The sequence below is a fragment of the Mixophyes fleayi genome, chromosome 4 (assembly GCF_038048845.1).
Source record: "Mixophyes fleayi isolate aMixFle1 chromosome 4, aMixFle1.hap1, whole genome shotgun sequence".
NCBI classification, from domain to species: domain Eukaryota; kingdom Metazoa; phylum Chordata; class Amphibia; order Anura; family Limnodynastidae; genus Mixophyes; species Mixophyes fleayi.
Window position 1 is genome coordinate 134,889,709 of NC_134405.1, and position 16,056 is coordinate 134,905,764.

At 45.1% G+C, this 16,056-nt stretch overlaps 1 protein-coding gene across 9 annotated transcripts in view; it reads right to left on the reverse strand.

Moving 5' to 3' along the window:
* The window catches only part of HERC1 (HECT and RLD domain containing E3 ubiquitin protein ligase family member 1), a 237,658-nt gene that overhangs the window by 32,382 nt on the left and 189,220 nt on the right, over positions 1 to 16,056 (reverse strand). For all 9 annotated transcript variants that reach the window (XM_075208383.1, XM_075208382.1, XM_075208388.1 and 6 more), the window contains 4 exons: positions 15,194 to 15,367; positions 6,724 to 7,017; positions 5,857 to 5,922; positions 5,410 to 5,535 (listed from right to left, as the gene is read on the reverse strand). In XM_075208383.1, coding sequence (XP_075064484.1) covers positions 5,410 to 5,535; positions 5,857 to 5,922; positions 6,724 to 7,017; positions 15,194 to 15,367 — 660 coding nt within the window. The remainder of the gene's footprint in view (positions 1 to 5,409; positions 5,536 to 5,856; positions 5,923 to 6,723; positions 7,018 to 15,193; positions 15,368 to 16,056) is intronic.

Consider the following 16,056-nt stretch of genomic DNA (forward strand, 5'->3'; position numbering starts at 1 on the left):
TCAGAGCAAGGGAGGGCGCGCAGTGTCCCCCAGTGTAGTAAGAGAAACTGATTTTACGGTGAGTAAAAATCCTCTTTTCTCTGTCCTACCACTGGGGGACACTGCGTTACCTTGGGGAGCTACCAAAGCTGTGTCCAAGGGCGGGAATGCTCTGGAACGGCTGTGCGCAATGTTTTGTGTTCAAAACCCTGCATTTGTGAATGCAAAGGCATGCAACAAAGAAACAATATGCAGCAGAAACAGACGCTGCCACTCTGTACAACTGCGCCATTGAATGACGCTTTTGTGGCGTACAAAAAGCTGCAACCCTCCTGGAAAGTGCACTGTAAAAGTCACTGGAACCTGCAGAGGGGTACAGACAGAATGTTGGTCGTGATGCAGTGGCAAGAGACCACCTAGACCCTGTCCCCCCTACGCTCTTTAGCGTTAGAGAGACTAAATGGGCATTAAATTCCTAACAGGAACTGTGCGAACAAGAGCACAAACTATCTCCCGTCGGAGAAACGTTACACAAAAAGAAGAGGCACAAGATTGATGAACTACAATCTCTGTGTCAGTGGAATGCAGGCACTAATTGTCATAACCAATTATGTCTCGAATCGCCACTAAGTTTCTGATAAAGGAAATGAGGAAGAGCCATACACACTCTCGCCCCAGATCCCCTACGAGATGTGACATCCAAGAGAACAGCCTGCATTGAGCTAACAACTCAATCCACTCAATGATATACAAAGGACCACCATATACACTGATGCAACAGCTTAAGTCACTCAGTGATATGTAAGGGAGCACTGATACAGTGCTTAAACCATTCAGAGATAAACAAGGGAGCACTCATTCCATGAGCAAACAGCTTAACTAACTCGGCGATATCTGAGGGAGCACTCATATAGAGAGCTAACAACGTAAGCCCGACATATATACGAGGAAGCACTCAAACCATGAGCTAACAGCTTAACTAATTCAGAGTCACCGGAGGCCAAAGCAAGCCTCCTGATGACGGGAATTAGACTCCCTGGAAATCTACAACCAACCAAAGGTGGGCTGAGCATAAAGAAACCACTTAAGCAAAACAACCTTCCGCTGAGCTAGACAGAGAGCCACGGAAGCTGCACGCTGAAAGAAGAAGGGCGTAGACCCCATAGAAGCCAGCTGGTAAAGAAAACTCTTTAAAAGATTCCTGAGTGGGACGTGTGAAATTTCAGAAATTTACACCAAATATAATTTCTAGCCCAAAGAAAACAGCTGAGGAAGAATTTCTACCGCTGAATTGAAGGTAGCAACCATCTCCCTGCAAGGATTCTCTGGCCGAAAAGGTTAGCCATCCGATGCCACAACGTCAAACCAGATGATGTAAACAAAAAGAGCCGAACTACGAGATGAGGCCGCTCTGAAAACGGGAAAAGAGGGACGACAACACAAGTCCCCTAAAACAGTAGAACACTGCTCTGCGAGACATACGGTGGACCACCAGACTACCTGGGATGCGCCCCCTCCTAGAAACTCTTGAACTCCCACGAGTAAATAGGAGCTGTGAATCACCTGTACACCCCCTAAGTTATAGGGAGACCCGACTTGGCTATGGACAAATCCACCTGAGGGTCATTAGATTGAGAGCCGATAGAGAAAACAGGTTAACATGTGAAAAGAACCTGGGCTCCCTCTTAGAGAGCCCTATGACCTAACCAGGAGAGCACAAAGGTATTACCCTGAGGTGACCCACTCTACCTGTTAAAGGATTGATTGCTAAGGCATTCGGCCCTCAATAACAATAATAATAATAAGTTGGTCTAGCTTGGCCCATAGGATGGCACAAGGAACACCCCTCCGACCATACACAGGTCGACCCCTATCCTGCATTAGGATACGGGAATTGCATGAGTGCTACAAATATGCAACAGCACTGCATTCTGACCCTCTGTCCAAGAAGAACAACTGACTCACTAATAAAAACAATGTGACTAAGCACCACCCGAAAGGTAAATTAGTGAATTAAGGCAAAGGGGTGCTATGCACGTCCAAAGCCATGAAATCAGCCTTCCTTGAGAAGAATCTCCCTGTTGAGGCATGGGAGATGTTACGAACAAGGAGCAATTTGGAACTGTGTAGAAAAGAAATGAGCGTGTTCTTTGGTAGGAAGCTATTGAAAACCCCGAACTAGAAGATAAGACATAAGCCAACGCTTCTAGCGTGGTAGAACAAGCGAAAGGCTGGGTAGGCTCAAAGTGATCACCTGTGAACCCAATAACGCAGTCCTGCTTCTTGCTGAGAGGCTGCAAGTATAATGTTGTGGCTGAAAACGTCTAGCTGTAAGCTAAGCGTTGGGTGTAATAAATAACTTCCACCTTCGGGGAATGTCCACAAATCTATGGATGTTTACCTGATTTCCACAGCACATAAACTATAACCACCCCTGTAAGGCTAAGCCTGACTCGGAATGTGGCACCCTGACCTCAGATCAACAGAGAGGATCAACGGATGGAACACGTAAACATCATGGCCTGGTGTCGCTGACATAAAACAAAGAAAGCACACCTACCGCCAGAAGCCTTTGGATACTCATTTTGTAATAGAGCAAATTGAGAGTTCCGATATTGGAACGTAGTCCTGTGAGCATGTGGCCAACTATAGATATCATAGCTGAATAGCTGTATGCCTACCAGTTATGATGCTGCTGGGTGAATACAAACCACCCCATTAACCCTTAATGTGAATAAAGGCTAGAGCACTTCTTCTGTTTGAAAGCCACTAGATAAAATCCTTTACCAGCCCCTGCTGTGTGTAGGAGGACTTCTTTGTCTGCTCCCGCCGGGGACAGCAGAATAAGCGAACTGAAAAGCCACAGGATTGTCACCAACAGGGATTACTTCCCTTGTATTGACTCTGGAGAGTTAGGGAAGGTGAAAACCTAGCCAGCCTATTACTGTTTACCTGGTCTTTGAGAAAAGACAGACACAGAGTTTAAGATATGAGGATAAACATTGTCCCAACTAGGGTGTCACTAAAACTTAGGTTGAAAACCAAGTATAGACTGTTTGTCTTGCAAATGCGAAAACTGTGTACAGTTTAAGCTGGGATTATCCACCTCGTGAGTGTAATCAGCAAGAATATTCCTCTTCATAGTAAAAACAAGATGGAAATAGACATCCTCTGGTGAGGGATAAACTACATCCTTATTTTGACTGTAGCAACAGTCAAAGATAAAATCCTCTCCATCTGTGAAAGATGGTGAACAACAGCATCTTTGTCCGGATGGTTTTATACCTGAACCGCGTAATGCCGCTTCTGTGTTAGCGGACAGATATAAGCTGTGTGGGAGCTTAACCAGCACAGTGTAAACATGTGTAGAAGCATGAAAAAGGGTATACTTACGTACCATTTCAAACTTAAAAATCACCTTAATGTGTTCGGCCACCAGACGTGACAGTGATTTAGACCAGACCTGTTTCTGCAAAACAGCTGACACCGAAATGGGAGCACCCTGTTTGTAGACCTTAGCCCCGCAGTCTGTGCCGAGGCATTCAGGCTAGGCTGTGGAAAAGATAATTCAAAAATTACATTTCGCACATATATAATGTCACTCCTATTTCCCAGTTGATCCGTCAGAAAACATAAGGAAACGGTAGGCAAAGTAACAGGAAATAATATTGTCTAACAATATACTTTGAAGACACATATTCACATAAATATATAACAATTTCAGAGTGTGCCAACCAGCGAGTAATCTACTCCTGGAGGAGTCACCGATTGTAGGCTGATATAACAGCAATAAAAAAGACACAGAATAAATCTGTTCTATATTTTAAACAGGTAATATATATATGTGCTATTATGGAAATAGAAACCACAACACCATGTAATCAAAACCGTGTATATATCAGATGAGCCACAGCTCCTGATGTACACATATATATACATATATACATATTGCAATACTGACCAACCAGCCTACCACGGGATAACACTGTATATTAATTTTGTGCCACATAAATAATGTAGAGCATATAAAACAGTGTGTTTATTACCCCCTAGGTAATTCCTGAGACATACCGCATATCTGGAATACTGTATAAAAGTTACCCAGCCACAATGCTTGTGGAACTGAGGCTATACATAACAAAAGGGATTTTATATATATATATAGAACTCCCTTTACCAGAGTTATGGAAACATTCCATTCACAGTCACCATATGGAATATCATACAGCTATGTATTCCCATATCAATGTATATCTGCCTTAAAAGAAAAATATGTCACAGAAGGATAGGAACTACCAATATTGTCAAATAGGTAATCCTATAATATATACAGCAGTCACAGGATCCTGAAATAAAAGTCCTGACTGTGTGGCAAGTAGGCTGACAATCATTTACAAATATGATTAAAAACGATCCAACATTACCAGATGAAGAGAAGCAGTCAGGAACAGCATGCACTGATGTGTGTGCGCTCCGGATCCAAGATGGCCGCCCTTCGCGCCATTAGGGAGAGAGAGAGGGGGAGGTGCACTCCCCTCTCCTAACATGTCTGCCCCTGCTCACCGCCGCTCAGCCCATATACAGAATATGGCTGCAGCCGGGGGAAAGTGAGAACCGCCGCGCTGCCGTGCCCAGGGTGCGTGCGGTCTCACTGACAGTTTCATCGCCTCCACAGAGAGCGATGCCTGTCCTTCTCCCCCACTGCTCGTTGTCTAGGGGCAGAGGAGGAGGGGGGAGGCTGCCGGCAAGTCTGCGGGCGGAGAGGAGAGGTGGAGACACCTTCACTCCCGCCCACATATCTGATTGTGGCCGCGGCCGTATATAAGGCCAAATATATAATAAAAAATGTCCCAAATGAAAAGTTTGCCTTTAAAGGCATAATTAAAACAAATTAAACATGGCCCCTTTGCTCGTTCTCTCTAGGGGATGACTGCCGGCAGAGGTGCGAGGGAAGCGTGCTGAAGAGCTGCTTACCTGCGCTGGAACTCAGAGTGAATTAATCCCCGGGACTATTCACTCCTCTGGGTCTTTTCAGTCCAGCGCTGCACCTGAAAAGGAAAGAAAAATGAAAACAGGAAAACCTAATGCTAAACTAAGTATAGGCAGGAGCCTATACAGAAGTGACCTTTCTCCAGAAGGCACTTACAACAACTTAAGTCAGCTACAGAGGAGGGGCATAGTGGGGGATGAGTCAGGGAAACAAACAAGTTTATAAGTGCCTAACTCCAGACCCACCTACTATACCCCAAGGTAACGCAGTGTCCCCCAGTGGTAGGACAGAGAAAAGGCAAAAATTTGTATGCCTCCAGACCCATACTTTACTCCATATTTCCTTTAAATATACTTTCCTCTCAATATAACTTTTACAGTAACAGCTACACAGAGTACATGTATGTACTCCCCCAAACTTTTCCTCAAACCCCAAAATACCTGCTGTGCCTGAGAGAAGGATGTGGCTGCTGATGGAATCATCACATTTCGTCCAGCTTCTGCCAGCTGTCCATGGCGTCCAGCTCCCCACAGATATACATCACATTTGCCTCCCAGATGCCAGTCCTGTGATGGAAAATGAATAGGAAATTTACGGATAATCACTGTATTGGGAAAAGCAGCAGTTCAAAACAAGAATTCATACACTTCAAATAAAAATAAAACAAACTGAAAAGTGGTGCAGAAGAATGTCATGTCCACAATAAAAAAAACATTTCACAGTGGATACTATTGTGTTAATACTGCAGTCACAAGACGGCAAGGAAAAAAAACTGTGTGTTTCTTTCACCTTAGGGTTCAATCACACAGTGGTTGATGCTTTTCCTATCCAGTTATCCAAGAAAAAAAACAAACAAAAAAAACCCTACTTAAAGCAGGTTAACTCACTTCTGGTCTGGTGGTGGCCCATGACATAATTTGTTCATCTGTCCCATTGATCCACTTGCTGTTATCCTGTCGGATAGAGTAATAGAATTGGACAAATGTGAACAATTTATCTTAAAATTAGTGTGCAAATGGTGTTAGAATATTTACAAAAATAATGTATTCAAACATGTAAAACAGGTAGAAAAAAACCATACCAGCATTATGGTTTATTGCTATAAAAGTAAATTTACCTTACCTTTGGTCAGATATACTCTAAAGGAGAGCACATCGAACAGATGCTCTCCCTTCACCCTTTATAAATGGAAACCATTTGAACAGCATAGAAGTGGGCATACATGCTAGCCCCTCCACCGCATAATTCTCCTGGCAGTGCTCAGTTATATCATGAAAATGATACAGAGGGTGGAGGCACATATATTCTTTCCTTGGTAAAAAAGAAACCGCTTGTTTTTCTCACTACATTAGTAGTTCGGATGTTGGATGTTAAACAGTGACATTAGTACACCGAGATTTTCTGTCCAACTGCAACTCCCATATGATCTTACTATATCCATAAAGGAAGAGCAATTTTACAAACTAAGAATATATATTTTTTTATCTTATTATTTTTTCTGACAATTATTTGTTAACTATGAATGTAGAGTAGTCATTAGATACTCTCTTGTTTGCGAGCATATCAAACCAAAAATTAATTTTCGGGTAGTGGGTTACAAAAGTGACCCTTAGAATCTATTTATTTTCGACAACTGTGAACTAAGTATTAAAACAGTTTTTTATTATTAGGAGGACAAATGATATTATGCTAAACTTGCAGGTAACAGCAATATAGTTTATTACTGGGCGAAACAAACATGACATCTTTCATACCATTAAAATTATTAGCTCTTCCTCTGGGACTGGTTCCAAGTCAGGGACAGAGAAGGAATCTGGGAATTGTGCGCCACGGGCCAAGGCCTCAGCAGCTTTAATTGTGGTAGAAAAACACTCTAACCATGCCCACTCAGCAGGGTTCCATGAGGTAGATTCTGGTGGAACTAGTCGGTGGTGAGGAGGGATAGGTGGACTGCAAAGAAGCTGCTCCAGGTTCAATCCCACTGCCAAAGATGCCAGGCACTGCATGTAGGGGCTGTGCACCAACTGGTCCCCACATATAACATGAGGCTGCAACATAAGAGACTATTGTCAACAAATACACTTAAAGCAGTACAGACAGTATATTATCTTATGTAATTCTTTTTTCTTAGGCACCCACACCATATCAGATATATAATCTGCAGCACAGTGGTTAGCACTGCTGCATCACAGAGCTGGGGTCATGAGTCTGATTCCGACCCGGGTCCTATCTGTGTGGTGTTTGTGTGGGTTTCCCCCAATGCTCAGTTTTCCTCCCACAGTCCAAAACATACTGATAGGTTAATTTGCTTCTGTTAAAGAGTGTGTGTGTGTGTGTGTGTGTGTGTGTGTGTATAGAGCATTTAGACTGTAAGCCCCATTGGGGACTGATATGAATGGCATGTCCTCTATACAGTGCTGCGCAATATAAAATGGAATTTTTGTACTTGCATTAAATCATTTTCTCTGAAACCATGAAAAGGAGTATAGAATGTGGTGACAGGAGCTTGGGCACTTTAAATTTACCAGCAAAAGCATAAGCTCAAGCTCATCCTCCTTTCTGCCCCTATTGGCTGCTCAGAACCTCAGTTTTTACTAACAAAGCCCCAACGGAGTATAAAACAAAGAGGGATAAGAGCAGAAAACAAAGTCTTCCAAACAATAAGGAAAAATCCATGACAACAAAAAAACCAACAATGATACAAGAACAGGAATGTAAAGAGTTCAGTGCCCCCCCTCCCCCCATGGTTTCAAAGAAAAGAGGATTTATGTACTTACGTTAAATCCATTTCTCTGATTCCGTCTGGGGGACACTGCTTACCATGGGTTGTGGAGGGGGGGCTTAGGAGTTGGCACCTAGCTAGTTAACTTTAGCACTGCTGACAGACCCCTTCCCCTCTACAATCCCCCTGCCTCTTCCTGTCAGTTAATTAAAAAGCCCCAAGGAGAAAGGTCAATCAACCAAGAGCATACAGAGGAAAAGCAGAAGGGAGGGATCGCAGTGTTCCCCAGACGGAATCAGAGAAACGGATTTAACGTAAGTACATAAATCCTCTTTTCTCTTTCATCCAGTCTGGGGGACACTGCTTACCATGGGGACGTTCTAAAGCAGCCCCCTAAGGGTGGAACCGCTCTGAAAACCCCGCTAGCAGAGCACTACGAGCGAAATTTGCATCCGCGGATGCGAATACATTAAATTGATAGAATTTGGTAAATGTGTGGACAGAAGACCAGGTGGCTGCCCTGCAAAGCTGGTCTGCAGAAGCCCCATTTCTCGCTACCCATGACGCCCCTACCGATCTGGTGGAATGGGCCGTTAGTCCCTGGCACAGGACGGTTAGCCTTTATGTAAGCTTGCTTAATGGTTGCCGTAATCCATCTTGCAATGGACTGTTTTGAGGCTGGCCAGCCTTTTTTGTTAGAATCATAAAGAACAAACAGAGAATCTGTACGTTTAATCTGAGAAGTTCTTTTGACATAAATGCGGAGAGCCCTAACCACATCTAACTTTTCCATAGACTGTTGATCAGAATGGGAAGTAGATGAAAAGACCTGAACTACAATTTCCTGGTTCAAATGGAAAGCCGAAACTACTTTTAAAACGGACAAAGGGAGGGTTCTTAATACCGCTCTGTCCTCGTGAAAAACCAGATATGGTTCCCGGCAAGACAGAGCTCCCAAATCCGAAACCCTACATGCAGATGCAATTCCTAAAAGAAAAACGACCTTCCAGGAAAGACACCTAAAATCTGCCGTAAGTAATGGCTCAAAAGGAGGCCCTTTAAGCATATCCAGTACCAGGTTAAGATCCCATGGTGCTGTAGGCGGAACGTAGGGAGGCTGAATATGTAAGACTCCCTGAAGAAAAGTCTTGACGTCTGGCAAATCCGCTAACTTCAGATGAAAAAAACCTGAAAGTGCCGATACCTGAACTCTTAAGGAACCTAAACGGAGCCCTGCTTCCAGCCCATCCTGAAGGCAGGCCAATAAGCGAGGGAGGCGAAAAGAAGACGTGTGACCGGACTTTTTTCCGCACCATCTGATATAGGCTCGCCAAATACGATGATAGATGCGAGCCGAAACCGGCTTTCAAACTCGCAGCATAGTGTTCACTACACTGGGGGAGAAACCCTTAGCCCTCCAGAGGCTGGCTTCAACAGCTATGCCGTTAAACTGAGCTGAGGTAAATTCTGGTGACGAAAGGGACCTTGAAGAAGAAGGTCGTCTCGTGATGGAAGACGATATCCTTGTCCTTCCGCCATGGAGATTATGTCCACGTACCACACTTGACGCGGCCATGAGGGAGCATGGGAATCGGGGGAACAGGTATCCCAACCTGAATTCCCATGACATGGTCATCACGTCCACCGCTACCGCTAAGGGGTCTCTTGCCCTTGCGCAAAACCTGTGAACTTTTTTGTTGTATCTTGAGGTCATGAGATCTATACCCAGAAGACCCCACCTCTGAACTAGAGACTGAAATACTTCCGGATGGAGTGACCACTCCCCCGGCATCATTGGATTTCGACTTAGGTAATCGGCCTCCCAATTCTTTATTCCCGGAATGAACACTGCCGAGATTGCTGGAACATACTGTTCTGCCCAAGCAAAAATCTGAGCTGCAATTCGCATTGCAACTGCACTCCTGGTTCCTCCCTGCCTGTTGACATATGCCACAGCCGTAGCATTGTCGGACTGAACTCTGACTGGGTGGCCCCCGAAGAAGGGACTGGGCCCCCTGAAGAGCTAAAAGAATTGCCTTCAACTCCAACGTGTTGATTGATAAGGCTGATTCCTGAACAGACCAAAGTCCCTGGAGCCGGAGGTGCAGGATTACCGACCACCCAACCGCTCAGGCTGGCGTCTGTTGTCGCTATGATCCATGACCATGGAGCGAAAGACCTGCCCACCGACATGTGATCCTGATTTAGCCACCAGTGGAGCGATTCTCTCGCCCCCGGAGACAGCGAGATCCTCTGGAGATCCCAACATAGGTGGGATCCTGACCATTTTGTTAACAGATCCCACTGTAAGCATCGAGAATGAGCCCGACCGAAGGGGATCATTTCGAATGAGGCCACCATCTTCCCAAGCAGCCGCATGCCCAAATGAATTGAGGGATTGGGAGAGGACAAGACCTGAGATGTTATAGTTCGGATTGAACTGATCTTCTCCGTAGGCAGGAACACTTTCTGCTGACTGGTATCCATGATGAGTCCTAAGAAGACCATGCGTTGGCACGGAACCACCTGGGATTTCTTTAAGTTTATCAGCAACCCATGGCTCTCGAGAACCGCTATGGTGAGTGATAAGTGCTGACGTAAGCAAATCTCTGAGGAGGATTTGAGGAGTAGATCGTGAAAATAAGGAACGACCTGAACTCCCTTTAGGTGAAGACACGCTGCCATCACCGACATGATCTTCGTGAAGACCCTCGGAGCTGTGGAGAGGCCGAAGGGAAGAACCCGAAACTGATAGTGGGAGTTCCCCACTGTGAACCTCAGGAGAGACCGATGATTTCTCCAAATGGGAACGTGGAGGTATGCGTACTTTATGTCTATGGACGATATAAACTGATCCTTCTCTAGGCCGTTTATCACCGACCTCAGGGACTCCATACGAAATTTGTCCACTCGTAAGTGCACATTGAGGCTCTTTAGGTTTAAAATGGGTCGAAATGACCCGTCCGGCTTCTTGACCAGAGAAAGATTTGAATAAAATTCCTTCCTTTTCTGGTTGTCTGGGACCCTGCAAATGACTCTTTGCGAAAGAAGAGAGGCGACACAGGCCTGTATTGCCTGTCTTCTTGTTAGATCTCGGGGTAGCAGGGTTACAAAGAAACGATGTGTTACCGGACCCAGCAGGTCTATCATGTACCCCCTTGATATAATGCCCCGAATCCAAGGGTCTTGGGATGACGCTGCCCACTGTTCTTGAAACAAAGACAGACGTCCCCCCACTGGTGCCACCTCCGGAAGAGTAGAGTGGTTGTCAGGACGCAGGCTTCTCCTGGGTCCTGGCGCCTAGCTGCAAACGAGGATCTACTCCTGACAGAGGAGCCTCGAGCATTTGGTTGTCTACTTCTAGGCAAGGAGGTCCCCCTAAAGGGTTGACGAAAGGAGCTGAAGCGAGGGCCCCGGCCCCTACTTGAGAATACCGGCAAAGAAGTGCTTTTGCCCCCTGTTGCCTGGGAAATCATAGTATCTAATTCCGGGCCGAACAAACCTGCTGCTGAAAAGGGAATGGTTTTAACTGACTTTTTTGATTCCGAATCTCCCTCCCAGGATTTCAGCCATAACGTTCTTCTTGCTGAAATAGATGCAGCCTGAATAGAGGAGGACACAGACGCTGTGTTCTGGGCCGCCTCATAAAGGTACCCCAATGCCTCTTTCAAATGTAAAGCCAGGGGAAGTAAATCAGAGTCCTGTAAGGCCTCTGCCAGTTGGTCTGCCCATGCTTCCATGGCTCTAGCAACCCAAGCTGAAGCAAATGTAGGTCTAAAGGAAGAACCCACTGCCACAAATATAGATTTTAGCTGAGATTACACTCTGCGATCAGTGGCATCCTGCAGAGTTGCTGAATCCGGGACTGGTAGTAAAGTATGTCGGGCCAAACGGGCTAATGGAATATCCACTTTAGGGATTCCCTCCCAGCGAGCCACGTCCTCCTCCTGCAATGGATACAGGGAAGAGAACCTTTTATCAGGCTGTTTCCAGGCTCCCTCTGCAAAATCTCTGAGTTCTACAGAAGGGGGGAAACGGATAGCCTTCCTTTTAGCCTTTTTAAAAAGACTTCTGTCTCTAGGACTAGGATCCTCCGGTTCTGGGAGGTCCAACGCTTGTCTCACCGCTAAAACCAAATCATCAATAAATTGGCTTTTAGTGTTCTCTTCCTGTTCAAAAGGTTGAACCTGGTCAGGATCAGAATTTGTTTCCCCTTCCTCCTCTGAAAACCCCTCAGAATCTGAAAGGACCATAAGGGGATTAGCGGATCTAAGCCGCTTCCTTTTAGCAGGCGGGATGTCTGGGGATTCAAGTAACTGGTTTAGTTTGTCCAAACCTTTTATGAATGCTGCGGACCATGCCGGTTCTGTGGGAACAGGGGGCTGGTCCGTAAGCAAAGAGGAAGGTCCTGGTATAGATGTTCCAATAGAACCTGTGGTAGCAGGGAGGCCCAAAGGTGTACTAGCATTATTAGCCGCAGAGGCTGCCACACTAGATAGCAACTGAGTAAATTGTGAGATAATCTGTGCTAAAGAGGAAACCGACTGTGTCAGGGAGGCCACCCAGGACGGTTCCTCCGTCAGTGGGGCTGGAATATGCTGGGTTTGCGCAGGGGGGACCCCTCCTTCGCAGTCAGAGCAGAGCGCCAACGGGTCCTTCTGCCCACATGGTAATTTAACCTTACATCTTGAACATGTAAAATACTTTGCCATAGGGCCCTTTCCTCTATCTGTCATCTTTACAAAGGAAGGTACATCCAACACACATACTTAAATTGAAATTGAGAGTAAGAGAGACAGTGAGAAAAACAAGTAATCAACTAATCTGACATAAAAGTTGTACTTGTATTCTGTTAAACAACAATGTAATATTTTGGCAAGTAGGAGAACTACAATATAACCCCTACTAGCCCACTTTGCAGTCAGAGCAAATCAGATACTTAGCCCACAGGCCAAACAGGGGAGAAGTCCAAAAGCAGTGTCCTGTGCCTGCTCCCTCTGATCTGATTCCTGGGCTTCTCCTTGGCACCAGAAGACCGGGCTAGTCCAATTTTGCATGGAGAGCAGGGGAGCTCTATGTCTTAGCTCCCCCCCATCCGATAATGCCGTCTCTCTGTTTTAGTTTTTTTGTTCTGTTTTAACAGAAAAAAGTGGTATGCGGCAGAGTAGTGGAGACCTCAAAGAGTTGAGGTCTCCGCACTGGTTTTTCACCCCGATGCCCCCTCCTATGAGGGGGGATCTTGGTATGGCCCCCTTCTGTTCTCCTTGCTCCTCCGCAGATCCAAGATGGCCACCGGCATTTTCTTAACTACGATAACCGGCACTCCATGCCTGCAGTGGCAGCGCCGGTTATCGGGGAGGCTCCAAGAGCGACAGCGGTCCGGAGAGACCGCTTGTCACTCTGTATTCAGGCACCCTGTTTACTCTGTCAGTGAGAGCCTCTGGCTCTCATCTGACAGAGTAGTGCCTGCGCTGCTATTCTGGGAGTGTGTTCTCTATAATAGAACACACTCGCAGGTCTGCCACCTAAAGAAAAGTTTTTAATGAAAAAAAGACTAATAAATCTGAAAAATAAATAAAAATAAAAATAAAAATTACATGCAGTAACTAAAACACTGCCCAACTCCATGGGTACCTAAAAAAAAACTGACAGGAAGAGGAAGAGGCAGGGGGATTGTAGAGGGGAGGGGTCTGTCAGCAGTGCTTAAGTAAACTAGCTAGGTGCCAACTCCCAAGCTCCCCCTCCACAACCCATGGTAAGCAGTGTCCCTCAGACTAGATGAAAGAAAAGGATTTAACACAAGTACAACAATTCCATTTTCTCATTCATCCTATGGGGGACACTGGAGACATCACAAAGCTGTCCCTAATGGAAGGTATGCTCAGATGCACACTGGCATGGCACCTTACGCTCAAAGCTAGCAGTCTTGGACACAAAGGTGTTAAACCTGTAGAATTTGGTGATTGCTCTGCACAGCCACTCAGCAAATCCATTCCGCATAACCAAAGAGGCAACCACAGACCTAGCAGAATATGCCCTCACATTTTCAGGGACCAGCTGGCCTGCCCCAAGAAGCCTGGCGGATTACTGACATAATCCAACTGGCCCAATGCTTTACTTGGTCTCCTGGTAGGACTGTAGTAAAGAACCATCTTAGGGGAGACCTCATAAGATCTATGATGTACGCACCACAACAAGATTGCTTTCACCCAGGCATCTCCAGTGTAATTCAATCACCTGACCCAGAAACACACTGGTTGCCATCGTGGGCCCCTGGTAGAAATCTGGGGTCTGACTCTTCCCAGGACTGGAGTAGAATGGGAAACTGGCGCTTCTGGGATCTGGATGTGGAAACAGAATCCAACATCCTTTCCAGAGAGGATGAGACCTGCACCAAGCCTTGCAATGACTTAGCCAGGTTGTGAGTCCAAGCTGAAGTGTCAGGTGCAGAAGGAGAGAAACAGAGTCTTAGTTCCAGGAAGAGCAGAAAAACTCTGTGGCTCCAGGTGGAAGGGGCAGTGTAGGGAGTATCCTAGTGACCCATCCTCCAGCACTAGGGGACTCTGCACCCACTTGTTGTGTTCAGGCCCTGTCCCCAGGCGCTGACAGTGACTAAGAGTCCACTCCCCTCGCCAGGAGGAGATGGGAGCCCCCAATCTTGTTATCGCACTCGATGCTTGATCTGATACCGGATCCAGTGGCCAATGGCTGACTGGCCCGTGGAAACTGTCCACAACTGGTGGCGGCAATGACCAGCTCCGCCGAAGGCAATCCCACGTTGAAGTAAATAACAAAAAGCATGCCTGTAGGAATCACAATTAAAAGCCCAGCCCCGATGGGCACTGTAAAAAATCAACAACAACTGAGCAGCCAATAGGCGTATAAACAAGGAGGAACTTGAGCTCTTGCTGGTAAGTGACTGTGAAATTATTATTATTATTATTTGTATCATTGTTAATAAGAGTAGTAATAATAAGAATAGATGTTAGCAGTATTCCCCACTAAATGGCATAGCAACTAAAGTTCTCATGACCAGCATTTGGATTCAGAAGACAGCTGCTTTAATTAATATTTACAAGATTACATTGAAAACATAACAGCCTGGGTGACCTAATAATTAGACCAAGTGGGGCAGTCTGACAAAAGTAATTAAGAGCAGCAAAATGTAGAAAACCAATTTATAAAATGTATATATTTTTTAGAATACTTTAGTAATTTCTAACTTTGTGGGAGCTCTAATATTGGTTAAAGTGACAAAATTTTCTTTCAGAATGTACAGTGGACTAATACAAGTAATTGTTTAAACTGGTGTTAACTAGTAGGCGGCAATTTTAATGATTTACTCAGACAGCAGAATAGTAAGACCCTGAAAAGAAGGAATGAAAAACATGGCTGTAAAAAAAATTTCATAATCTAATCAAAACTAATTGTTTAAATAGGTTATCCAGTAAATATTATAAGGAAATTATTACACCAAGATATAAAGTTGAGAATGTAGATACCTTTTCATATGCATATTGCTCCTGGAGCATGACAGGAAGACGCTCCAAGAATGTCTGCATGCAAGGCGCCATGTTCAGTCCAACAATCCCTTGCTGCTTTAGTGCTGTCCTGCAAGTTGCCAAGATGTGATTTGATGACATCCACTCAGGTGTGCAATTTACCACCAGAACGTCCTGTAAAATGATAGAAAATACTGGATATATTTATATTACTTAATTAGAGGCTGTTTAGAAGCAGAGCAGGTAGGTGTTAGACGTTATTTGGAAGTTCACTCTTTTCAACAGGTCAAACAAAATGTGTATGTTCACAGAAACTAGAGATATGTACTTTACTGATGATAAAAGTTGAGGAGTAATTATGACTTGATGGTGCAGCATTAATTAATTGCTCTGAGGGTTGTTGCAGGAACTTTTCATGCAAGACCGAAACAATAAACGGCCTCAACCAGATCACACATAGTTCACATAAACAGAATGCTGAAGTTTAACTTTTCACATGACAGCAAATGCATATATTTATTATAGAGGGGGGGGGGGGGGGTACTTCTTCCATATAGAGGCTGGTGCAGGATCTGGACACTTAGGGAGCGCCTAACCTCTATAGCCCCATGCCAACAGTTCACCAGTTTATAACTTAGGGATAGATGAGAGAGGGGAGGGAAAAGAGAAAAGAATAGGAGTAAGAGGGTTGGGGGAAATCACAAATTGGTAGTTAGGGCTCAAAGGCCTTAAAAAGCAAGAGGAGGAGAAACTCTGTGATAATCAGTCCACGGACTTCAGACCTTATTAAATTGGACAGGGGTGTGGCAGGGAATGCTAGTAATATATTCCATATGGTAGACTTGCCAGATACGATTGATAAC